The 27,432-nt window shown below is 35.7% G+C and overlaps 1 protein-coding gene across 2 annotated transcripts in view; it reads right to left on the reverse strand.

Moving 5' to 3' along the window:
* CNTN1 (contactin 1) overlaps positions 1–27,432 on the reverse strand; it is a 171,648-nt gene that overhangs the window by 127,397 nt on the left and 16,819 nt on the right. For both annotated transcript variants that reach the window (XM_040488424.1, XM_040488425.1), the window contains exons 8-12: positions 23,471–23,595; positions 22,665–22,782; positions 16,389–16,539; positions 10,721–10,848; positions 10,246–10,421 (exon numbers count right to left, since the gene is read on the reverse strand). In XM_040488424.1, coding sequence (XP_040344358.1) covers positions 10,246–10,421; positions 10,721–10,848; positions 16,389–16,539; positions 22,665–22,782; positions 23,471–23,595 — 698 coding nt within the window. The remainder of the gene's footprint in view (positions 1–10,245; positions 10,422–10,720; positions 10,849–16,388; positions 16,540–22,664; positions 22,783–23,470; positions 23,596–27,432) is intronic.

The following is a 27,432-nucleotide window of genomic DNA, read 5'->3' on the forward strand; positions in this document are numbered from 1 at the left end:
GAAATATTAAATGTTTTCATTCACCCTCACAATAAAAAATTGAGGGCAGAAAAATAATACAAAAATAAACAAGTTGTGACACCATAATTGCCTTTAGTAAAAAATTTGTATTCTGTATACCTAAATTCTTTTTTTCTTAATAAAATGGCTTTTTCCTCCAGACTCTCAGTTTGAAACATATTGCTGTTTACATATTCAGTTATTTTATTCTCAGAGAAATAATGTGGCATGATTTTTATACTTTTCACATGTAATGAAAACCGCAAACTATTTTATGTCTTAACATTATATTAAATATATACTATTTTAGAATAAACTCTTTAAAAGTTTTAATTAAAACTATTATAAAAGTTTAATGCTAAAGTAACTTAAATGTCAGCGAGTTTTAAACATTAGGACTCAGGTAGGTAATGACAGACTTCTTGTATATCATTACCTTATGCTTATAATAATAAGGGATTTTAACATTTATTTTCATTTGCTCTATATTTGGTAAAGGTGTGGCACTGGAATGTCTCAAGAAGGAAAGCAAGGGAAAATATACTATATCATTTCCAATATAGTTGTGTATTTATAAGAGCTTTCCTGAAGTTTTATAAATGGTAATAGCTCTTTCCATACCTCAAGAGAAGCTGAGGTTCTCTGGTCAGCAGAACGCTTACAAAGCAAGTAAAGATCATGGACCTCAGCACATTCTAGCCACAAATTAGATACGAATGCTCTCTATATTTTCACTAAAAAAACCACAGCTTGGCTGAATTACAAAATGCTTCCCTTCATGTGAGGAGAGTTGAATCACATACTGGAAATTGTGATAGCACAGCTCAGGGATGTTCCAAAGTATATGTGGTTTACCACTTAGAAATTTCCCAAATTTAAATCAAAAGACTTCCAAAATATAAATGCCCCTTCCCCCCTTCCCCCCTTCCCCCTCCCCCGTGAGCTAAATCTACAAATTCATCTCTGCAGTATAAACGAATCTGAATTACTAAGATGTAAATTGAATTCATCATCACGAACAAAGAAATAGGTTGTATGGTGCATACAAGGTCTAGATAAAGGCTATATACATATATCAATGAAAATGGCTAAATATCAATGAAAACATCTATTTTGTTCCATTGAAATGCAGAAGGAAGGGGCAGATACAGAAGGTTGAAGGAAAGAATATCCCTTAAAGAGAATGTTCTAGAAACTTAGAAGCAAAAGCTATTAAACATGTTTGATACATGCTATATCTATGAGAGATTAAAGAAATTCTATTTTTAGTTTTGGCTTGTTAGATTAAAAAAGGCATAACTATAGCAGATGTATCACTGCAACTATAAACTTCAATATCACAATCACCAACACAATTTACAGCCTTAGTTAGGGTTCCATAGGTGTCAGACACTATTATAAATAAATATTCTATGTGTGCAGACTCACTTGCTCTTAACAGAAACTCTGTGAGACAGATACTATTCTTAGTCACATTTCAGGGAAGAGGACACAATACTACTATAACTAAAGCCACTACTATTGCCAGTAGTGATGGAATAGAATTGCTGCTGATAGAACACTTCTGCTGCTACTAATCCTACTATTAAAACTGCACCTGTTAATTGCATTATTGCTGCTGCCACTGTGGCCACTATTCCTGAACTCCTTGGAATATCTGATCTAATTTATTAAGTGACGTTTAGATGTCTGGCAATATGTTTTACGTATATACATTTACATACCTTTCTTATGTAGCTTTTATTATACTCAGGGAGATACTATTTATATTTCCATTTTAAGGACAAGGAATTTGAGATTTTAAGTTGAGGGGCTTGTGGAAGGCTCCACAGTTAACACTCATTACTGGTGTTAAACTGTTTCCAAAATTCTACTTTATGAATCAGACAATGGGATTTAAGTTCACAGTTTTGCAGGTAAAAATGGGTATCTTCTCATAGCAGAAACAATACAATGCTATTATTTTACATAATTATTTATTAAGTTCTTAACTTATTTAAAGGTCCAAACATGAGAAAATAGAAAGAATACTACCATGGTCACCTGTATACCAACCATTTGATTCAATAATTGTAAATTTACCATACTTGCTTTACCTAATTAGTAGCTAGCTAGCTCTGTCTTTCCTTGTCTCTATATATACAACGTGTCCATCTTTTTGAGTATTTGAAAAATAAATAACTGATATTATCACACTTTCACTCCTCAAAATATTAGATTGGATCTACAAAAATGGTTATTATCTTACATAATCGCCAAACCATTTTCACATGTAACATAATTAACACCAATTTCCTAATATTACCTGGTGTAATATTACCTACCTAATTTTCAAGTGTGACTACCTAATATTACTAATATTACTACCTAATATTCAAGTGTTATTGTACGCAATGCTTCAGCATTAAGTTTTAATGTGGAAATTTTTTTAAAGATATGACTTAAAAATATTATGAAAATGAAATAATATCATAAAGACTTAAATTAGGGAAGTGGTCTAGGATTATTACTAAGGTAACCAAGTATTTACAGAGTCAATGTAAATATTGTATATCTTTAAATTTGGTTATTTTGATGGCTGAAGTGTCCAATTTTGATCATTTGGACAATTTTATTTACTTTTTGGTTTTGTTTCTTTTTTTAAACACTTAATATTTTCACTTTTTTTTTTAAGAGAGAGCAGGTGAACGAGGGAGAAAGGCAGTGGGGAAGAGAGAGAATCTTAAGCAGGCCCCATGCTTAGTGCAGAGGCCGATGTGGGACTCGATCCCATGACCCTGGGATCATGACCTGAGCCTAAATCAAGAATCAGAGCTCAACTGGCTAAGCCATCCAAGTGCCCCTACAGTTGAAAGTAGCTTGGATATTAATTTGTGTGGTTTCACATCAGTTCCCATTAGCCTTAGGGTTCTTAAGATCTTCAAGGATCACTTGGTAGAAGAAAGGAATCATATGGGAAGTTTTGTGGGACAACAACCTCATCTTCTTGTCTTTTATTTATTGGCCTTCTGATTTAAATTCTCTTTGCAAAAAGGATTCTGCTGCTAAAAACTTGTTGTTGTTGTTATTTTATTTATTTTTTTTATTTTTTATTATTTTTTTTAATTTTTTTTTTTACATTTATTTATTTTTGAGACAGAGAGAGACAGAGCATGAACGGGGGAGGGTCAGAGAGAGGGAGACACAGAATCTGAAACAGGCTCCAGGCTCTGAGCTCTCAGCACAGAGCCCGACGCGGGGCTCGAACTCAAGGACCGCGAGATCATGACCTGAGCCGAAGTCGGTCGCTCAACCGACTGAGCCACCCAGGCGCCCTTGTTGTTGTTATTTTAAAACTTCTGATGTGGACTAACCTCCTTATGTAATAGATGAAAAGCCTGAGGCTCAGAGTGACTGTTTTGACCAAGGACATAGAACTCTGTCAGAGGCAAAACCAGAAAAAACACTCCAGATCTTTAGATACTATTATGTTCTTAAAAACAAAATGAAAAAAATTAGATAGAATTTTTGGAATATGCCAGCTAATGACAAAATAGTGTACTGCTGGTGTGATATAAATAAAACATCAAAGTCCACAATGTAAAAATTATAAAATTCTTAAGACACCGAAGGGCTACATGTTTATTTCTTCCTTTTATCTAAATACTTATCATATTTTGCCAAAATAATAACTGCCGTGATGCTTAAGTATGCAAGGAGTTCTATGTAAAACAAAGGGACTTTAACTTTGAATGTATTTCTGGACATTTTCCAAGCCAAGACATTTCTGAAGAACAAAGACTTGTTGCTCTATGTTCTTATTTCCACTTACTTAGCATTGCCATCAACAAATGCTCACTAACGACCAGACTGTGGGGTGTTATGCTACAGAATAACCTTAGCTGACATGGTCTCTACACAGGAAGTATAATGTTCTAAAAGAAGCCAGAACATGTATAGACATCTCCCTTTTCATCTCCCTTGACAGAAGTTTCTCAATCTTGGCACTATTGACAATGTGGACCAGATAATTCTCTGTTGTGAGGGAATGTCCTCAGCATTATAGGATGTTTAGCAACACCTGTGCTAAACAGATGCCCATAATACATAGCCCTTCTCCCTCCTCCCCATAGTGGTGACAACCCAAATTGTCTCCACAAACGGCCAAAGTCCCCTGGGGAGGAAAATCGCTCCCAGTTTAGAACCACCACTTCAGGGCTTGCATCATCTTGTGGTGCCTGCTGGTCTTCTGGTCTAATGCAATCCTTGCCTGGATGATGGCCCAACCTTCCTTTTCTCCTCCAACCTTTACCCCCCAATTCTGGACAATCGTTACCTTCTTTCTGAGCAGTAACAGAGAACCAATAACATTTTTATTGTCATTCCTTCCTCCTCTCTCTCCCTCTCCTCCTCCGCCCCTCTACCTTTGGATATGCAGAAGCAAAATTTCTGTTCAAATTCATAACATATTCTAGTATGGAACACATAGGTCTTAAATTTAAGCACAATGATGTTACATGTTCAGTATAATTAATATTTTCTTTTAAAAGGAAAACCTGAGGGCAAGAAGTCTGTCCTCCTGTGTTTTGAATGGTGTTGTATATACAAGCAGAACAAATGCACACCCACACACCTGCAAACACGCACTACACCTATCTACCTAAAGGAGATCAGAAAGAATTGCCTACAACTACTAAAGACCACCAGAAACCATGTAGACTTGATTTACAGTGTATTGCAAAGTTTGCTAATAATATAGGGAAAGTGAAGTAATTTGGATAAACCTGAGTGAATGTAAAAAGGTTCATTTAACACAATGATAGAATAAATTGGGAGTTGAACAGCACTGCCTTATAGTGCTTTGAACAATGGGAGGTGGGTATTAACCAGTGGATGAGAATCCGAAGTGGTGAAGGCCACGGGGTCTGCGGTCAGAGCACCTTGGTTTCAAATCCTCCCTGTCACCAACAAGTGGTATGAGGACTTTGGACAAGTTACTCAATCTTTCTGATCCTCGGTTTCTTCACGTTGAAAGTTAAGAAAAATCACAATAATATACGTTTCCTAGAGGATTGCTAGGAAGATCAATGGAGAAGCACATGAAAAACATTTAACCCAATGCTGGCCAAACAGGAAGCACTCAATGAATGTTAACCATTCCCTCAGCAAGGAAATAGCTAGAACTTTTTGTTTCAGATTAGGTATCCAGTGCAGCAGGAGTGCAAGAATTAAAGTATGAAAAATTGAGAACTGTAAGCTGAAAAAAACTATGCAGCAAAACCCTCTGGAAATTTCAGTGCGGAATGATTGCCCTCTATGCAGAGTATTAATAACTGCTTACAATCTGCCAGAACTTGTGTCAAGTGCTTTGTAGGCATTCTTTCACGAAATCGTCACAAAATACTAGGAAGCACCAGTTTCGCAAACCCAGTGAAGCAACCTGAATCAAGTAAGTGAATTATTAAAAAAATTTTACAGAGATGGAAATCTGAAAGTTTAGAGAGGTTTAGTCATTGGCTCAGGGTCACACAATAAGAAGTGACAAAATGAAGCCTAGACCCCAGGACTGGTTGTGGCAGAGCCTCTGAACAATTCAGATGCTATTAATGAATTCAAAACATATACATAATAACTTATTGCCAAATTTCAATTTTAACATTTATTTGTATTAAGAGAAACAGGAAGAAGATATTAGAGTGGCAATACCTAGAATTGGAAAGTTCCAACTCATGCGGTTAACTAAGATAATGGCTCGGACAGGAAGGCGTTGTCAAATATTTGAAAGAAAATGACTCAAAGTAGATGTCAAAACTTGGATGGTTATTGAAAAAAAGTAACTTCCGCAGATCAGACACCACCGTGGGAGAGGCATAAAATGGTATGTTAAATAGTTTTTTTTTTATTTTTTTGGTGGATAGTTTTAAGTCCTTTCAGTAACAAAAGGGAATATAAATTAAATTGATAAGTGAAATGACTCTGCCTTTTATACTTACTCTAAGGCAGTAAGCAGCTATTTCACTGGAAAATAAAAATAAAAGCCATTTTATAGTTGGGCTTGAAAATTTTATTTATTTGTCACACAACTTTGATAGAATAAAAGAATGCCAGATAAATTGCTTATAAGCTTATTGCATCCAAGCTTCAATTTTTAAAATTTATGATTCATATATATAATTCTTAATATCCTTCTATGCATAAGTTCAAATGAAACATTTACTGAACCTGATTATATAATAATATAATGCTGAGTGACTCTTTATGGAATGAATGAAAGAATAAATGGCATAGCAGGTAAATTAGATATTTAAGTTATTTTTTTCTATAATCAGTATGAAGTGTTTCCACACAGCTTTAAAATTAGTATCTATATATATATACATATTTTTATTTTTATTTTTTTTTTTTAATTTTTTTTTTCAACGTTTATTTATTTTTGGGACAGAGAGAGACAGAGCATGAATGGGGGAGGGGCAGAGAGAGAGGGAGACACAGAATCAGAAACAGGCTCCAGGCTCTGAGCCATCAGCCCAGAGCCCGACGCGGGGCTCGAACTCACGGACTGCGAGATCGTGACCTGGCTGAAGTCGGACGCTTACCCGACTGCGCCACCCAGGCGCCCCAATATATATATATATACATATTTTTAATAATCAATTCAAAAGAGTTTTGCATGAAGTAGGATCATTAAATGTAATGGCGATGTAATTTTTACTTTTTTTGTGAGTTCACTATAAATTCTTAAAAGAAATGCACCTTGGGGAGCCTGGGTGGTCAGTCTGTTAAGTGACCTACTCTTGATTTCCACTCAGGTCATGATCTTATGGTCCCTGAGATGCAGCCCTGCATGGGGCTCTGCACTGACAGCACGAAGCATGTTTGGGATTCTCTCCCTCTCTCTCTCTGCACCTCCCCCCCCTCTCAAAATAAAAATAAATAAACAAAAAAAGAAATGCACCTCTTGAAAATATACTTTTTTCCTGATAACTATATGAATATAATTGAAAAAATATAAAGTAGAAATTTTTTAATTACCTATAATCACATATATTAGACCTAAATATGTATTTAATTTCATAAACCTTCAAGTCCCAATTATTCCAGGCTGTGAAATTTGAAAACTTATGCAAGGTTGCCACATTGTGGTCAAAGTTGAGAATAGCAAGCTAAAATCAAAGCATCGTCACTGATTTGACATTGAATAAAATTTCTCATTGAAACTAAATTGGAAAATACAAACTTAGTTTCTGGAAATGAAAACCTTAAATTTTGGTTTACATATTCATTCTTCATTAATTAGGACTTCTGATATTAATTTTTAGCAATTAAATTTATTAAAACGAATGATGATGACATCGGTTTTGATAGCTATGGAAACATTTACATTTGAATTTTAAACTCACAGGGTGCCTCTAATTGATTTTGGATCAGTGCCTGTGTTTATCTTATTCAGTGTTTTATTCACCCTAGTGTCTATCTCTGTTCCTGCTTTTGGTATGTGCCCAGTACAATATTTTAAATGAACAAAAATGATATTCACTAATTAAAATGCTGCCAGAATCAAATAAAATATCAACACATTATTTAAGACCCCCCCCCAAATGATGTACTGACATATTTGCCCATGCAATTTGAATAATCAACAAATGCAGTCAGCAATGTCCCTTCCTTTGTATTCCCTCACTACGCTTGAGGTAGGAAGGGCCACTCCTTCTGACGTGGTCTGTCAATGCATCCAGCCGCAATTACCAGTCATTAGCATGATCTACCAAGAGGTGGGTCAAACACATATGGTGTTTTTACTCAAACTTCATGTCGTACATTTAGCAGTGAAGTCTGACTTTGAAGTTGGCTTTAAAAGAGAAGGAAGATGCAAGGGAAGGTTTTATAGGTCTTAGGTTCAAAAGACAGAATTAAATTTAATAATTTATTTTAAAATAAATTTCTTATCTAGGTTTTTTTAATTATTTAGAGAACTGAATCAGCCTGTCCATCTAATGTGCTCCAAATGTGTATTTGATATTTTTACTCAATGAAGTTACATATTTAGCTAGTGAATATGTGCTCTACCAGTGGTTATGACTTGGTGGAATAAAGCTGAAGCAGGGTTGGTGAGACAAAGCGTGGCCTGCAGTGACTTGTGCTCTGGATTAGCTGAGGGACAAGCACATGAACTTCTGTGGCTGTCATCTGCAAAAGGAGTCCAGTAAGTAATGACCAAAGTCGTTTATGTTTTTATGATCCATTTTATTATTTATTTCTTAACTATTATTCCAGTTATTTCTTTATTTTCCTCTCTTTTTAAGCTACCAGGCTCTTTTTCCTTTCTCCTTTCCTTCTTATCCCTGTCTCTTTCCTTCCTTTTCTCCTTTATTCCTTTCTCTTTTTTTTTTGAAATATTTATTCACCTCAACAAACATAATGTAACTATCATTTTAAAGTACATAAAGAAACTCCATGTATGAAGTTCCAGCAAATTCAAAAGTCTCTTTCTTTTAAGTAAGATATTTGTTTAGCTCATTTTTCCCCTTAAAATGAGTGAAAACTGAGTAGCATTCACCTTACTTGCAAAATTAAACACAATTTGAGGAAATTTACTAAAGATATCAGTGCTAATTTTACTCATGTTGGGAACAGGTGTGAGTAAGCATACCAAAATATTTTTCAGAAACATAAGGAGAGATATCATATAAGGAGTATAATGTTAAAATAGTCCCCTGTTGTTATTTTCTAAAGTGTAAGTTTTGTTCTGAAAATGAAAGACAATCAGCAGGTTTACAGTAAATTTCTACTCATAGCTAGAGCTGTTAGATTTGCAGTTAATACGTAGAAAGCATACATAGTGATTATTGCATTATTAGTAGTTTTATGAATCTATCTAATAAGAATTTAAGAAGAAATGTTTTCATCTAGTTAAAATCAGTCTCACTCAACCTGGTTGAATGCTTGTTTGGTTTTTTAAAGTGTAAAGTTCTAGAATTTTTTTAAAAGCTAGACAATTTGAAAGCATGCTATTATATGTACATATCAATCTTAAGATTTCATAGGACTTTAAAAATCCCACATATTCCATGGAGTTAATTCAAACTTTTATTTATATATTGATAATTAACCTCTAAAATTAAAATTAGTTTTCTTCACTAAGCATATGTTCTAAAGAGGTTTTTAGGTTCCTTAACAATAGCATTTCTAGGAACAGACAGGAACAGTGGCCAATTTATCTTTTATATATAACTGACCCTTGGACAATACGGGGGTTGGGGGCACTATACCCCTGCACAGTTGAAAATCCATTATAGCTTTGACTCCCCAAAAACTTAACCAGTAAGAGCCATCCATTGACCAGAAACTTTAGTAATTGTTAAACAGTCAATTAACACATATTTTGTATGTTGTATGTATCATATACTGTATTCCTATTATAAAGCAAGATAGAGAAAAGAAAATGCTATGAAGAAAATCATAAGGAAGAGAAAATACATTTATGTACTGTACTTCTTGAAAACATCCACGTGTAATTGGACCTAGCAGTTCAGACCCCATGTGGTTCAAGGGTCAACTGTTCGCTGTAACATAGATAGTCCTATCTTGCACCAGCAATGTTCCTATGCAAGTCAGTATTCCTGCATTACTTACCAGTCCTTTCCCTTTATTTTCTTTATTTCTACACAGGGACACCACTATTTGTACTTATAGGACTAGTGTCATGTATGATTTCCTATTCTTAAAATACAGCCATTTAACCCTTCTAAAAATCACGTGACTATTTCCTCAAACCCTCCCATATACATATTTTGCATATTTCTTACCCTCAAAGAATAAGAGAAATGCCTTAAAGTCATCATTATAATAAAGGATAAGCTCTATGCTCTTACCTTATTTAAAATTATTATGAAGGCACTACAACCAAGAGTACAGATACAATGAGGTATAGTACACAGCAATATCAAAATGATATTGTAATGAAAGGAAAAATGAACCTAAAGCCCAATGAATATGTATTGATTAATATCTCTACCAGAATACTTACAGCAAGCCATTTTTGAAAAGGTTCAAGAGTGCTACAGGTAATATAAGTAAACCATGAAAAGCTTTTTTTTTTCTTTTTCTTTTTCTTTTTCTTTTTCTTTTTCTTTCTTTCTTTCTTTCTTTTTTTTTTTTTTTTTGCTTGTTTTTCAGTCTCGTATGAATGATTAGAGTAAAAGGAATTGCAGTGCAGACACATAGGGGTCAATGGAATGTTAATAAGATGAAACTTAAAACACATACCATAAAATTCCGCTGGTAATGAATGTTCTCTTTGTTAAAATCGATCACATAGCCATTGAAGGACCAAATAAATGTGAGATCCAGGGCGGGATCAAAGGACGCAGCACACTGCATGGTAGCATTTTCTCCAACAGTAATATCAGCATTAATTGGGGCCAATATAATTCGCGTGGGATCTACACATTGGAAAAAAAAGAATAAAGCACAATTCAAGAAAACATTAGATATCATATTATCTGGCAGTTTCAAAGAATAAAAGGTGCTACATTTTTATTTCTCTGAACAAAGGGAGAAAGATGTTTTCAGATTCAAATTCTAGGAACAATTTCATTAAGCAAGAGATTTGCCCAATAGGCTTTTGAAATTGGAAACTTATCAATACATGGACTGTCTTTGTGAATCATGTCTTATACTATATTAGAAACTAAGTACTATGAAACTAGAAAAAATTAATATTGATCAAATGGTTTCTTACCTGTAATAACAAGAGTGCCAGTGTTATTAGCCCTCCCTCTATTATTTTCTGCAAAGCATGTATAGATACCTCCATCATTTCTTGTAATGTTATTTATTTCCAAGCTGCCGTCTTCCCAAATGAGTATTCTATTCAAATGAGAGAAACACATTCTTCACAAAACTAATTTAATAAACATTTTACTATTCTGTCTTAGATTACAAACACTAGCTTTTGATCATTACAATTTATACAAATTACTCGACAGTAACATTTTCTAAAGATGAAACATTCTAGACTTTGTTTATACTATTTTTTCCAGCATTGACCAATTGCTTTAGAAAGCCATCTTCATCTTTTTCTTGGACTATTGCAGTAGTCTCTAACCGGCCTCCTGCTTCTATCCTTGCCTGTCTCTAGTCTCTTTTCCACATGTCAGTCAGACATGAAGACATAAGTGACATAAGTCACACCATGTCACTCTTCCGCTCAGTGAGATCACTCTGCAGCTCAGCTCCCTCCAGTGATTTTTCCATCTCACTCATAGTAAGAGACACAGTCCTTTGATTGCCCTTTTAGTCCCTGGGCAATCTCAAAGCTTTTGCACATTGGAACCTTCAACAAAGCTTTGCTTAATAATTCTAGTTAGCATTGCATGCTGCTGTCCAGGTACCCTCTCCAACCCATCCCTCCTCTAAGATTTTCTCTCCTAATATTCATGCCATCACACATACTTCAGTTACTTATTAATCTATCCTTCCAATAGCTGGTAACATTCCCATGCCAGGAATTTTTTATCTGCTTTGCTTGTGGCCCTGTCTCCAGCAGGTAATACATCTGTCCATTCATTCATTCATTCATTCATTGGAAAAAGAAAATCTCTGTGCCAGGAATTTAGAAGAATAAGACACTAATTACTGATTAGGAAGTCAATCAACCTTTTCTTGAATGAATGTACTTCATGGAGTTTAATTGAAGCAAATGGTTTTTCATACACTGCCATAAAATGACTTAAAAACTGCTGTGGAACAGCCTCAAACCAGTCAAACCAGTCATAGGCCTGAAATGAATGAGTCCAGGTCTTCCAGAAATGTGACCTCAGGACTTCAATTTGGACTTTTTAAAAAATATATATAATTTATTGTCAAATTGGTTTCCATACAACACCCAGTGCTCATCCCATTAAGTGTCCTCCTCCATGCTCATCACCCACTTTCCCCTCTCCCCCAACCCCCATCAACCCTCAGTTGTTCTCAGTCCTTAACAGTCTCTTATGGTTTGGCTGCCTCCCTCTCTGTAACTTTTTTTCCGCCTTCCCCTCCCCCCCATCTTCTGTTAAGTTTCTCAGGATCCGCATATGAGTGAAGACATATGGTATCTGTCTTCCTCTGCCTGACTTATTTCACTTAGCATAATACCCTCCAGTTCCATCCATGTTGCTGCAAATGGCCAGATTTCATTTTTTTCTCATTGCCAAGTAGTATTCCATCATATGTGTAAACCACATCTTCTTTATCCATTCGTCAGTTGATGAACATTTAGGCTTTTTCCATAATTTGGCTATTGTTGAAAGTGCTGCTATAAACATTGGGGTAACATGTGCCCCTATTCAACTCAGACTTTAAAGTTAGCACAGACTATCATTTCCACAGCTACAGAGGAATGCAAAAATATTTTTTAGTAATGTTTAAAGAAGGATATTCTAAAACCTTCCTTATTAACAGCTTCTGTAACAGATTAATTTTTAGGAAAGTCTTCTTTCAATGGAACCTAAATCTTTCATACTAACAACCTAAACCTATTCCCTCTGTCTGCCTCTTCCTCAGAGACTAGAGACTATAAAAATTCATTATATATAACTATATTGTATTTAACTTGTATATTTATTTAAAAATTTTACTGTGCTATATAATACTTTGCATTTTGATTCAATATTGAATTGCCTATCACTAGATTTTCACTTTCCTGAATGTACCATTCCAAAAACATTAATTTATCTCTGAAGCTTGGTAGAGCACATGCCAACAATTATCCATCTATTCCACCTTAAGGGTGGAGCTTGATAAAGCAAAAACACCATATATCTACCTTATTAAGAAAATGCCAAATTTTCTTAATGCATTTCCACATAAGAAAATGCCAAAAAATTCCACCAATAATACATTCCAAGACTTCCTTTTGCCTCTTTATCCAGTTCCAACTTAAATTTATTTCAGAATACTTTCTTTTCCTTGAAGAGAAACTGTAGTTTCAAAATAATATAAACTTAAAAGTAACTATTTGGTATGCAGAAGCTTTGGCATGTGCCTCTAAGTTCTCCACTGTAAGAAGTATAATGGATCCACACAGCTGTTGCACTCAGAAATCCATCACTGTGTATGAGCCAAGGCTATACTTTCCAAAGGCTGGTCTCAGCCAATGACAACCTGAGAGGAATGTAAAGGCAGACCTGTTTCTAGGAGACATCAGATTGTTAGGGGCAGTTTGAGCTGAAGGACTCTCCAGTGGCCTCACCATACTCAGATCTGCCCTGAAATCTGAGTCGTTTCCTTGGGCCTTCCTTCCTGCCCTCCCTTTCTCCTTCATCTGGAATCAGTCCTGCATCTTGGTCAGATGGTTGTCCAAACCTCTACCCAGTGCCCTCTCTATTTTCCCATGTAGGCACTGCCATTAATAAATCTCCTGAATACTTACTCCTCTATTGGCACCTGCTTCTCCAGAATCATATTAACAAGGACCAACATTAATGTGCCACACTTTTTTTTCACTAAAATCTAATGTGAGCCCTTAGCCAATGTTCCACTGAACTATCATTTAATTATTTTGCAAATGAAGCTATGAAAATTATAGCCAATATGCAATGGAAAGAACAACAGCAATCATTCTTTCTAGAATCCACACTATTATTCTGTTTTCTCACATTAGCTCTCAGTGAACCTTTAGTATATCCAAAGTATATTCTTCTTTATGTCACTCATTTCACCTATTATTTCAGGCACTTATTTCATGACACTAAAATTAATTTTTGGTAAGGATTACCATGGTAAGTTAACTTGATTTTTCTCTAATAATGGTCCCTATTTTTTTAATACATTTTTTGGTTTATTTATTTATTTTAACAGAGACAGCATGAGTATGGGAGGGGCAGAGACAGAAGGGGAGAGAGAGAGAGAGAGAGAGAGAGAGAAGCAGAGAGAGAGAGAGAGAGAGAGAGAGAGAGAGAGAGAGAATCCCAAGCAACTCTGCACTTCCAACTCAGAGCCTGATGCAGGCTTCAAACTCATGAAACCCGAGTTGAAACCAAGAGTCGGACCCTTAACTCACTGAGCCACCCAGGAGCCCCTAATGGTCCCCATTCTTAAATCAATGCAGATTAAACTCTAGTGATCTTATCCTTATTTTCAGATAATCTGATATGGATAAGCAGTCCAATAAACTAGGAACTACTTGGTCTTTAATAAATTAGTCACTCACTTTTGCCAAAATTACCTCAGGATAACCTTCATTTTACTTGTTAATTGCTAAAGAATACTAACTCTAGAGAAGAAAAGAATTTTGGAGTTGTTCTCACATAAATGGCTCAGATAAAGATCACTTTAGAGCTGATAGCAGTCCATTAAATATGAAATGAACAACTACAAATAAATTCTGTTGTAAACTGTATATCATTTAGCTCCAAGTAAAATCATACAATTGAGAACCTAATTACAATTTATCAAGATTTATGTTTCCTCTCTACTGATAGGAAATATCACATAAACCATTTTACAAGCTACTAATCAAGTGTGGCTAACTGTAATGTGGAGCCATTTTCTGTGGTTTATTAATCAGAATGAGATTACAGTTATGTTGAAAGACAGTTATTCAGGTGCTCCTTGAATATTATTTTTAAACAGAAATGTTTTATTTCTCTAAAACCAATTTATTAGTTGAATTTTTCTTAATGCATACTATCTTACCACATTGAACTTTATTTTTATGTAAAATACTGTATCTATTATAAAATGGTGCTTATAATCTGAAAAATTAATGGATTAAAGCAGTGAGCAAAAATTGGATTTATAGAGTCTTTTGTCAAGAAGTAATACAACTTGATTCAAAGACTAAAAATATTCTGACAAGATTAAAATGGTAAGATTTTAGGAGCTAGAACACATGTTGATATTTAGGAAAATATCCTTTTTCTTTTCCTTTTTTGAACACATGTTGATATTTAGGAAAAACAAGGCCGTGAAACCAGGTTCTGAGAAATCCTTGGTCAGAAAGGCTCATGACATTGGTCCTCATCAGAATCAGAGCAAGATTTTTTTCATTTAGGGGAGAAAGTTAGTGGTGGGGGTGGGGAGGCTGAGGGGGATGCTGTGCCACAAGTTTATTGCAGGGGTAACTAAGTACCTAGATAAGGGACTTACCCTTTGGTCACAGTCTCTGCATTGCTCACTGTCTGATCATTAATGTTTTGGCAGAAAATTGAACAAATTAATTCTTCCTTTAACACTGATTCTGCTAGCATCATTTTGCTAAGGTCTTAATAAATCTTAGTCAAATCTATTCATTTTAAAATGAACGTGCTGTGTTGGCATATGTTCATTCCATGTCAATATGACCCAAGTTGAAGTTTCAGTTTGGAGATTATCAACATACTTTCAAAAGTTTACTTTAACCGTTCCAGGCTTCAGATACATCAAAATAGAGATAATAATACCCATCTTACCTACTTTTTAAATTATTATTGTGGAGAAGATCTGTCTTATGCACTTTTGCTAGAATATTCTTTTTGAATGCAAAAAGTACATTTTTTTCTCCTTTATTTAAGTCTTTAACAGATTTGGTTACTCAAAGATGGGGTCCAAGCCCCCCATGTAACGGATCCATGTAAGGATTACTACACCTTATCTCTTAAAACTCTTCTCCACTTTCTCCTAAGGGAAAACCTCAGAAACCTAAGAATTCTTAAATTCTTCACCATCCTATACTCTCTGCCTCAGAGCCCTTGTACATACTCCTTTCATTGCCTATAATATTTCTTTTTCCCCCACTTTCACATCCCATTTTCTATCCTGACTTTCTTTTCTCCATACTCAATATTACCTTATCTTCTTCTAGTACATTTATAGAAACCATTCAGTGTGGCTTTTAAATAAATATTATGAAGTCACATGCTTTATATTTTATCCTAAAGCTACCAAAACATTGGTAATCATTTACTTGTTAAGAAGGTGAGAAATTCCAATTTATTTTAAAAGGTGGGAAGGGGTGATTTATTCTTTGAAATGTACCTTTATATTTTTTCTACTGAAATATTTAATGGGCTAACTTCATAAAACTAAACCAAATATAAATGGATACAGAAGTCCTTGTTAGGGGAAAAGTAAGTCAGAGATCCTATTTTATTTCCCATTGTTCATTTTTCCCCCCCTGAGGACTTGGGCAATTTACCAAAAGTCCCTGAGTCTCAATTTTCTAAATTTCTTATAAATTACAGAAGCCTAAAAATTGAACCTTGATTATCACAGATAATAACAGTGAAGGGTAAGTATTTCTTACTTTTGTTTATCTTAGAATTACAGTGCCTTCTGCAGAGGAAAGTTAGAACAATCAACATTTACATAAGTCTTCTTTAAAGTTCTCTTTAAATGAACTTGGCCAAATAGTTCATTGCAATTGGATTTCCAGTTTCCGAACTGACCTGCTGCTATTGACGAGCCACTCTGTCCCTTTACTCCATGAGAATTTTGGCTTGGGTGCTGCTTTAGGTTTGCATTCAATTATGACCCTTCCTCCCTTAGCAGCTAAGATCTTTTTCTTCATAGGATTCATTTCAAAAGTTGGAGCCAAAGCTAAAAGGAAACAAATGATTATTTTTCTCTTTCACTACAAAGGGAAAATAAAACATTTCTTCTATAGCATCTTTTATTCTTTTGATTAATAATCAACAGAAAACATTAATCCCACCAAATATTATCAGATATGACCATAAATATTTCATACCTAGTATTCATACATTTTTTTACTTAGTAACTTAACTGAGGTATATTTTACTTATAAAATTCACCCATTTTAAATGTATAAATCTTGCTGTTAACAGAATTAATTATTATGAATTTTAGTCACAATCAATTGCTACATACATATTTACCTTAAAGGTAACATCCAATTTAATTATTTTGACTTAATTGCACAAAGGAAGTTAGGTGGAAGACTGGAGTTATATTGAGCATCATTATTAATATCGACATATGGTCATAATTAATACCCTCAACCATACTTTGAATGACCTGTCTCCAGTGTACAAATGAGAGAACTGAGATCTATTAAGATTATATAATTTGCCAAAGATGCCATAGGCAGTATCAGGTAGGATTCACAATTGAATCTTTTTCCTACTGACTTGCCAGCATCCTCTTTTAATTAAACAATATGATTCCCCCTTCAGTATGCAAACATTTCTTGAGCACCAACTGTGTGCAGAAGCTCTGATGCCAAAATGAACATATGTCTGCCTTTAGACCTACCTGCAAACATCCATGGGAGTGATGGATGCAATTAATTGAAGGGTACATGATCCACCTATAGTTTCTCCTTATGTCAAAGTACAGAGCTTACGAAAAACAGAATATAGAGCCTCTTAAAAGGTTACTTCAGTGATGACGTGCTCTATTTTTCTTAAGTCTCCCACATCTGGCTCATTTCTTAATTTCCTTGTATTCTAGCAGAATTCTTGGTGGAGGGGGCATCCATTTATTTCTATACATCCAGTCTCTGTATGTAACTGTGTCCATTCTGCAGGCTTTTCCAGGCCCAAGTATATCTTTGTCCAGATATTAGCTGGTCATCTGCTAGTCCTGTAACTCTCAAATTCTATTTGTACATCAAAATAATGTGATGATCTTGGTAAAATGTTGATTAAGTAGGCCTGGTGTGGACCTGAGATTCAGCACTTCTAACAAGCTCTCAGGTGTTGTTATTGCTGCTGCTGCTCTGTGGGACACACTTTTATAGCAAGGATTTAGTTTATCCCATTGTTCTTTTGGTCTGAGTTTTGATAACTGACAATAAACAAATAAGTAACCAACCAACTTGTGTTGTACACCTAACTCCGTGTGTAGAATTTTGTAGAGGCTCAATAAATATTCTGGGTGACATATTGCTTGTCAAATAGAAAAGAAAATTTAATGGAATTATATTTTAAAAATCTAAATTCATTTAGAAAATTAGAATTTTTCTTGAATCTGAGTTTTAATGAAAAAAGTTGATTTCATACAGTTGCTTAAATGACTTCATACTTATCCAGTATTTGAATTTATAGTGAAAGAATCCAAACTATGTTCCTACATATTTTAGAAGTGGGAAAATGAGGGAATATTTGTCCCCAAACTAAGAAGACATGCATTTTTTTTTTTTTTTTGTCTATCATTCTTTACTGTGTCTATTAAAAAGAATAGTATCTGGTGTAGAATAAGTTCCCAAAAAATATTTGGTGGGTGAATAAATGAATTACCTAGATAGAAAATGAATATATATAGAGAGAAGCATTGTTTCTAAAGCTAATAAACAAAAATTGATTCAAACAAATATAAAGATGCCCAGAAACATTACTGTAAGGCTGAAAACACTCAAGCAGTTTGTTTAATAAAAGCCATTAAAATACTGATAAATTTTGTGCTTGAATATGGAGAGATCTTTCATCCTGAGCTGTTGAATTTTCTTATTATTTTGTAACATAGCACGATAAATAAATTTTAACAAAAAATAAAAAGCTAACATTTGGAAAAACATTCAAAGTCACCTCATATCTTGTATAAGAGTCAAAACAATTTTATTGTATTTCATAATAAAGTAACATGGTATGAAGCCTGAGCCTGAATGTTTGTTTGATACCCAAATAAAGTAGATTAAATATATCAGCAAATAATTTTTACCTAGGAGGGAATAAATGGAATATGATCTTCAGCATTATAAAAAGAGACAGGGAAAATTAAAATTAAGAAGGCCTCAACTCTTCTTAAAGTTAGTTTTTCATATTTTTTCATATTTTTTAGTGTTAATTTATAGTGATAGCAATAATTTTTTAAAATTTTTTAAATATTTATTTATTTTTGAGAGAGACAGAGACAGAATGCGAGTTGCTAGGGGCAGAGAGAGAGGGAGACACAGAATCCGAAGCAGGCTCCAGGTTCCAAACCATCAGCACAGAGCCCGACGTGGGGCTTGAACCCACAGAGCTGTGAGATCATGACCTGAGCCAAAGTCAGATACCCAACTGACTGAGCCACCAAGGCGCCCCTGACAGCAGTATTTTAAAGAATTTCCCTTTGGTGTAGCAATAATAAAATAGGCCACACTTTATAGTCACTGCTTTATCTTTTTGGTAATCAGTTGTAGAAGACAAAGCCTGGCTACATCTAGATTCATTACTTAGAACATGACTAAAGCTGATGACAGCTAATTAAAATAAAATGAAAAGGACATATTACAGTAAGGCCTTAATTAAAGTAGTTGTAATGAAAGTAAGGAGAATGTGAGATTTATGGGGTAACATTGAGAAATTTAGTAGATGTGATATAAAGAAAAGATGTAATGAATTATGTCATTCTATAGAACAGAATTTTTCAGGATAAGGTGAGTGAGAAATAAGGATTATAGCTTCAGACACGCTAAGTCTGGGTTATGTGTCAGGTTACCAGATGAACATTCCTATTAGGAAGCTTTATATTGAGCTAAGGATAAAAACCTGAGCCAGTGATATAAAGAATCAATGATAGTTAATGGAAGAAGAAGAAATTATAAAGGATTTCTAAAAATTTGAAAATAATAATTTGGGAATAATAATATAGAATATGAGAAAAAAGTGGGTTACAAAATAGAATGAAACCATAAGAATGAAATCTGAGAGCAAGATTTCTAACTGAGCAGAGGAAGGGATAAAGAGGAAAAAATAAAAATGATCAAGAAGAAATAATCTGGAAGGTATGAAAGCATGGAGTCCCCAAAGCCAAAGAAGCAGAGAATTCAAGAATAAAACATGATTAAAAGGAGAGGCAGCGTGAAAGATATGAACACACATATGCACATGGAGAAGAGATATCTGTTCATATCAAGTACAGGGTAAGTGAAAAGAAATGAATATAGGGCAGAGGTAAAGGGATTACAGGCATACCTCAGAGATATTCCAGGTTAGGTTCCAGACCACCCCAATAAAGCAAAAGTCACAAGTGACTCACATGAATTTTTTGGTTTCCCAATACATACAACAGTTATATTTACACTATATTATAGCCTATTCGCTGTGCAAATGGCATTATGTCTGAAAATAAACAACGTACATACCTTAATTTAAAAATACTTTATTGCTAAAAAATGCTAACCATCATATGAGCTTTCAGCGAGTCATAGTCTTTTTGCTAGTGGAGGGTCTTGCCTCCATGTTGATGGCTGTTGACTGATCAGGGTAATGGCTGCTGAAGGTTGGTGGTGGGGGGGCATCTGTGGAAATTTCTGAAAAAAGACAACAATGAGGCTTGCCCCATCGATGGACTCTTCCTCTCATGAAAGATTTCTCTGTGGTATGTGATGCCATTTGATAGCATTTTACTCACCACTGAACTTCTTTCAAAATGGGAGCCAATCCTCTCAAACCTAGCCCTGCTTTATCAGCTAAGTTGATGTAATATTCTAAATCCTTTGTTGTCATTTCAACAATCTTCACAGCATCTTCACCAGGAGTATATTCCACCTCAAGAAACTACTTTATTTGCTCATCCATAAGAAGCAACTCTTCATCCGCTCAAGATTTATCATGAGATTAGAAGAATTCAGTGAAATCCTCAGGCTCCACTTCTAATTCTAGTTCTCGTTCCAGTTCCACCCCATCTACAGCTACTTCCTCCACTGAAGTCTTGAACCTCACAAAGTCATCTCTGAGGGTTAGAATCAACTTCTTCCCATCTCCTGCGCATGTTGATGATATTTTGCATCTTCCCATGAATCATGAAAGTTCTTAATGGTATCCAGAATAGTGAATCCTTTTCATAGATTTTTCAATTTGCTTTGCCAAGAGACATCAGAGAAATCACCATCTGTGACACCTAGAGCCTTATGAAATGCAGTTCTTAAATAATAAAATTTGAAAGTTGAAATTGCTCCTTGATTCAAGGGCCTCAGAATGGATGTTGTGATAGCAGGCATGAAAACAACATTAATCTCACGTACATCTCCATCAGAGTTCTTGGGTGACCAGGTGTGTTGTCAAGGAGCAGTAGTATTTTGAAAGCAATCTTTTTTTTTTTTTTTTTTTTTTTCTGATAAGTAGTTCTCAACAGAGGGCTTAAAATACTCGGTAAACCATGTTGTCAACAGATGTGCTGTCATCCAGTCTTTGTTGTTCCCTTTACAGAGCACAGACAGATTAGATTTAGCATAATTCTTAAGGGCTGTAGGATTCTCAGAATGGCAAATGTGCATTGGCTTCAACTGAAAGTCACCAGCCACATTAGTCCCCAACAAAAGTGTCAGCTGTGAAGCCATTTCCTCTTTTCTCTACTCTAAACCTCATGAACCAACCTGAGCTAGTTTTAAACTTTTCTTCTGCAGCTTCCTCCCCTCTTTCAGTCTTCACAGAATTGAAGAGAGTAAGAGCCTTGCTCTGGATTAGGCTCTGGCTTAAGTGAATAATGTGGCTGATCTGATCTTCTATTCAGACCACTAAAACTTTCTTCAAATCAGCAATAAGGCTGTTTTGTTCTCTTATCATTGATGTGCTCACTAGACCTGCACTTCTAACCATAAGAACTTTTCCTCTGCGTGCACAACTTGGCTAACTGGTTAGCACAAGAAACCTAGCCTTCAGCCTGTTTCAGCTTTTGACATTCCTTCCTCATTAAGCTTAATCATTTCTAGCTTTTGTGTGAAAGTAAGAGATGTCTGACTCTTCCTTTCATTTGAACACCCAGAAGCCATTGTAAGCTTATTGGCTGGCCTAATTTCAATATTGCTGTGTCTCAGAGAATAGGGAGGCTCGAGGTGAAGGAATGTGGGCAGTCAGAACACACACATGTATTGATTAGGTTTGCTCTCGTATATGGGCCTGGTTCATGGTGCCTGAAAACAGTTTCAATAGTAATATCAAAGACCACTGACTACAGATTAACATACCAAATATAATAATAATGAAAAAGTTTTAAATATTGTGAAATTACCAAAATGTAATACAGAGACATGAAGTAAGCCAATGCTGTTGGAAATATGCCTGCTCACTGCAGGATTGCAATAAACCTTCAATTGGTAAAAACGCAGTATCTGTGAAATGCAATGAAACGAGATGAGGTATGCCTGTTTTAGAGAGGAGAGATACTCACACCTCTGGATGAAGAACATGAAGGGGAAAATGTAGTAAAGATTTACATACTTTTGAATGTGGATAGGAAATTGATATATTTTATTTCAAAGGGTTTCAACTGTTATGGCAGAGTAAGAAAGCAATACCAAAGAAGGAGTCAGGGTGGAGTAAAGAGCTTGAGGAATGTCCTGAGGATTTTAAATATCAATTGTAGGATATGAGATCCAAAGACTGCTATAACTAGCAAGTGCTGAAGATCCATCTGAGACTGGGTCACATGCATTGTGGAAGCATCAATCACCACAATGTGATTTTCAGGAAGTATTTAACAGCCCAGACATAGGAGAGAATAAGACTTGTAAAAACTAGCGTGTGTAAAGTTTGCTTTACCTGTAAAACATTTTTTAAAACTATTGTACTCCATGCTGCCTCTAACTTATTTACTGTTCTCCAATGAGAGAAGGGCAATAAAACAACAATATCATCCTGTTCCAAACCACATTTTGAAAGTTGTCACCTTTAGCGATCCAACATACAATCAAATATGATCTGCAGAAACCCTTATGATCATTGTTTAATGTGGTGCTTTCTTGCTGAATGTTATCAGAAACTAGAAATGATACTGACCCAAGATCTTCAACTCCGCATTTGCATATATGGCTCCATGTGTGTTTTCAGCTATGCACTGGTACATGCCAGCATTTTCAAAAGTCACATCATACAGTCTCAACTCCCCTTTATGATACTGAAAAGAAGACAAAGCAAAATACATTTCCTTGATCAACTTTAACAGAAATGCTTTTATTTAGGTCTGGGCTGGTTTGCCTTTTCATTCAGGTACAATATTTTGCCCCCACTGTTAACTAAGCCAGATACGGTAGGGTTTAAAACCCACTTACCATGCCCAGTGGCTCTTGTTCTATTCATCCTACAGAGCTGGGAGTCCACTTTTTCCCTCTTGGCCCAGCTGGGAGATTACAGAGGGAAGGTACAGAAGGGCCCCACTGCTGCTACTTGTCCCCAGGGCTAAAGGTAGAACCTTCCCTCTTACCTCTGTTTCTGTGGGGTCAGGGAAATAGTGGCCAAAAAAAAGAGGACAATATCAGGTAGTAGAGAAGGAAAAGTAGGAAGCAGGGCAAAATGTGGAACAAAGGGCAAAATAAGGAGAGAGAGGAAGAGAGAGAGAAGGTAGACATAAGATTGCAGAAAAGTTGTTTTAAACTGAAAGAAAGTTATTGTTCACTTCCTTGTTTGCCTTTTTTAGAAGACTTATTTATTTATTTATTTATTTATTTATTTATTTATTTATTTATTTAATTTTAGGGCCAAGATACCCTTACTCTATTGATTCTCTTGCTAAATTTATCTGAGGACCACTGGAAATGGTGCCTGAGTATGGACTCAAGAACCGCAAAACGCTTGAACATACATACCGCATATCCATTTTTCAGCCATCGGATTGTAGGGATGGGCTTCCCTGTGGCCACACAAGGCCAATAGAGGTCACTGCCTATATCCACCTCTGTGTCGTTGATATGTTCTACCCACTCAGGAAACGCTGAAAGTTAAAGAACATTGTCAGTGTCAGACTCAAATCTCAACACTCAAAATAATCTCAAGAATGCAAACGTCACATTTGGTTGATCTTCTTCTGGAGAATACATCAGATATTATATATGCCATAAAACCAGCGTTAGAGCCATTGAAATTGCATCCCCATAGGTCTTCAGGTAAATTTTATCCTACATTGTTATAACATGAAGTAACTATAATCAATTCATAATTATTTTCCTATTTGTGAACCATGTGTTGTTAGAAAGCTAATTCATGAGTAACACTACAGTAATTTATCTTTTCTTATAACTTAAATCTTTCAAAATGACAATTAAGGTTTTAAAAAATTATGTCTTGGGGCACCTGGGTTGCTCAATTGGTTAAGCATCTGCCTTCTGCTCAGGTCCAAGCTCCATATCAGGTTCTGGGCTGACAGCTCAGAGCTCGGAGCCTGGAACCTGCTTCAGATTCTCTGTCTTTCTCTCTCTCTGCCCCTCCCCTGCTCACACTCTGTCTCTCTCTCTCTCTCTCTCTCTCTCTCTCTCTCTCTCTCAAAAATGAATAAACATTAAAAAATTAAAAATTTCTCGCCTGCAGGAGGGGGCATGGGCTAAATGGGTAAGGGGCATTAAGGAATCTACTCCTGAAATCATTGTTGCACTATATGCCAATTTGGATGTAAATTAAAAAATAAAATTAAAAAAAATTTCTCACCTGTAACATTTTAAAAAAATTATGTTTTGGGGCACTTGGGTAGCTCAGTTGGTCGAGTATCCAACTTTGGCTCAGGTCATGATCTCGTTGTTTGTGAGTTCAAGCCCCACATCAGGCTCTGTGCTGACAGCTCAGAGCCTGGAGCCTGCTTCAGATTCTGTGTCTCCCTCTCTCTCTGCCCCTCCCCTGCTCACTCTCTTTTTCTCAAAAATAAATAAACATTAAAAATTTTTTTTTAAATTATGGCTTCATTGAATATGACACCAAGTATTTTCTTTTGGAATAAAGAATCAAAAGTTTTTCCACTTCCTCAGGTGTCCTCCTTTTGATGTACCGTTCACCTAGTCACCACTGTCACATTTTACTGTAGGATTAGAAAAATGCCTTGATCATATAATTACTCTTTCAATATTAGAAACCACATACAGGAGCTATAATTGGTGAAATCCATGCTTTAGTGAAATTAATTTCAGCTTCATCATTTCATCTGATCTGGTAGCTAAAGAAAACTGCTAAGTATTTCCCATACCACAAGTAAATATTTCTAGAGAGCAAGCAAATGGACACTATGACATTTTTTTTTTGAGTATTTAAGTTAAATAGTTTCAATAAATGTACGTAGGGGGGTGCCTGGGTGGCTCAGTCGGTTAAGCCTCTGACTTTGGCTCAGGTCATGATCTCACGGTTTGTGAATTCAAGCCCCACATTGGACTCTCTGTTGTCAGGACACAGCCTGCTTCAGATTTTGTGTTCCCTTCTCTGTCTGCCGCCCCCCACTTGTGCTCCCTCTTTCTCGCTCATAAATAAATAAATAAATAAATAAATAAATAAATAAATAACTGTAGGTAAATAAATTGATATAAAATAAAGGAGGTAGGAATAGAGAATTAATTGTGAGTGGAGGATAGTATTTTATTTTCTTTAAAAAAGAAAACTTTGATATACTAATTTTATGACAAAATAATATACATGTCTTATAGAAAGTATTTAATACATATAAATAATAAAGAGTATAAAACATTTTTATGATCTCACTAGATATAATCCCATCAAGATTATATGCGTGTGTGTATTTATAACACAACAATCTGATTTAATATATTTTCACTTATCATTACATTTTGGTAACATATGTAGACAGTTATAAAAATTAAATATTGATAAGAATGTTAATTGAGAGAGGTTTTATTTTGTAGACAATCTTGGCAATACATAAAACAGGAATATGAGCACCTTTCATGCCTTGGACTCTAACACACAAGATATCACATTAAAAAATACAATAAGAATAAATAATGGAATGAGATTGACTATGATTTAATTTTGTAAACTGGTTGTTTGATTACACCAAAAGATAAAAACTGAGTGTGTTTCATTAGTAAAGGAACAATAATAGTTCCCTTAATAAGATTCCCTTACAAATATCTGCTGTCACCTTGATTCTTCTAAAGAATTAGACATTATATAGTTTAGAACTCTACCTGGCTAAAAACCTGGATCGTAGTTTTCTTAGTACACTGAATAAAAACAGATCTATAAGCACTAGAAACCTGGTAGAATGCCAGCTTTATTTAAAAAATGTAATGTAAGACTCTAACCAGAATTTTCCTCTCTTCTGGAGGTCACCTATGTATACTTGATACGTATCAAGTGAATTTTGTTGGGGTACTGAATATACAAGTCTAGGGTTCCAAGAAAGTATCTGGGTCAGAATTTTCAGGTGCTAGAGCCTAATTAAAGCCATGATCATAGATGAAATCACCAAGGTTGTGAGGAAATAGAGAAGATTTTCAGAGACAAACCCTGCTTGCTCCCATGTTCGAAGGGCATATGGATTGAGGAGGAGCATGCAAGTGGTGCATAAGGATGTTAGCAAAGTATGGATCCCAGATGCGAAGCACAGAGAGCAGACAGTGGAGGACAGCACAGTCAACAGGGGCGTCTGTTGCTGCTGGATCAGGTAAGACACAGCTGCGAAGTGGCCATTTGCTTCAGCAACATGACGTCATTGGTGATCAAGATAAGATTCCGGCAGGGAGGTAGGTATGAGACTCAAACAAGAATGAATTTTTTTTTTAATTTTTTTTCAACGTTTATTTATTTTTGGGACAGAGAGAGACAGAGCATGAACGGGGGAGGGTCAGAGAGAGAGGGAGACACAGAATCGGAAACAGGCTCCAGGCTCTGAGCCATCAGCCCTGAGCCTGACGCGGGGCTCGAACTCCCGGACCGCGAGATCGTGACCTGGCTGAAGTCGGACGCTTAACCGACTGCGCCACCCAGGCGCCCCAAGAATGAATTTTAAAATGAAGAAAAATTGACCACAGCATATTTAGAAAGTATAGGCAAATCTGTCAGGGAGACAAGAAGAAGGGAAATGGAGCAGCAGCCAGATTTACAAATATTTTAAAGAAGTAGGAAACAAGAGCCACTATACACTGATGAGAATGATCCATTGAAAAAATCTGGCGATTACTTTCGCCAGAGAGGGAATTGCTGGAACAACAGCCTTAAGGAAGTAGGAGGGTACAATGAAGCACAGAGTAGAGGTGTCGGCCTCAGATACCAGCTGAATCCATAGCAATGAGATATGGGTAAAGGTATTGGATAGACGTGGGGTGGGAGCCTGTGGAAGTTCTAACTTGATCTTTCATTTTCTCAGTGAAAGAAGCAGCCAAGTTATCAGCTGAGAGTAAGGTTGAAGGAGGAGGTGTTAGGGTTTGAAGTAAACTGTGAAGGCATGAGTAGGTCATCTAAGGGACTGCAAGAGTAAGTGGGCCTGTGGAAATAAAATATAATTGCCAGGCAGCACCAAGGGCCCAGTTGAAGTTAGTGATGAATAATTTAAAATGCTCTAATAAGTATGGTGATGTTTATCTTAAGTCATATTCAAGCCCCTGGTTCAGGCACTGTAGGCAAAAACCTCGATTTTTCCGGGGTTGGCCTTTTACAAAGGTAGCAAGACAAAACAGAAGGTGGTGAGTGCATTGTGGAGGAGTGCAGGGGAACAGTTATGAATGATCACAGGTTTAGGGAAGAGGTAGGTAGAGGTTAGCGGAAGTGAAAGAATGTTAAACCGTTGCCAGATTAATTGGTTATCGTTCCTGGTAGAGTCCAAGGGTATGAG

Source organism: Herpailurus yagouaroundi, unplaced genomic scaffold (assembly GCF_014898765.1).
Source record: "Herpailurus yagouaroundi ecotype Mexico unplaced genomic scaffold, PumYag 166, whole genome shotgun sequence".
Classification (NCBI taxonomy): domain Eukaryota; kingdom Metazoa; phylum Chordata; class Mammalia; order Carnivora; family Felidae; genus Herpailurus; species Herpailurus yagouaroundi.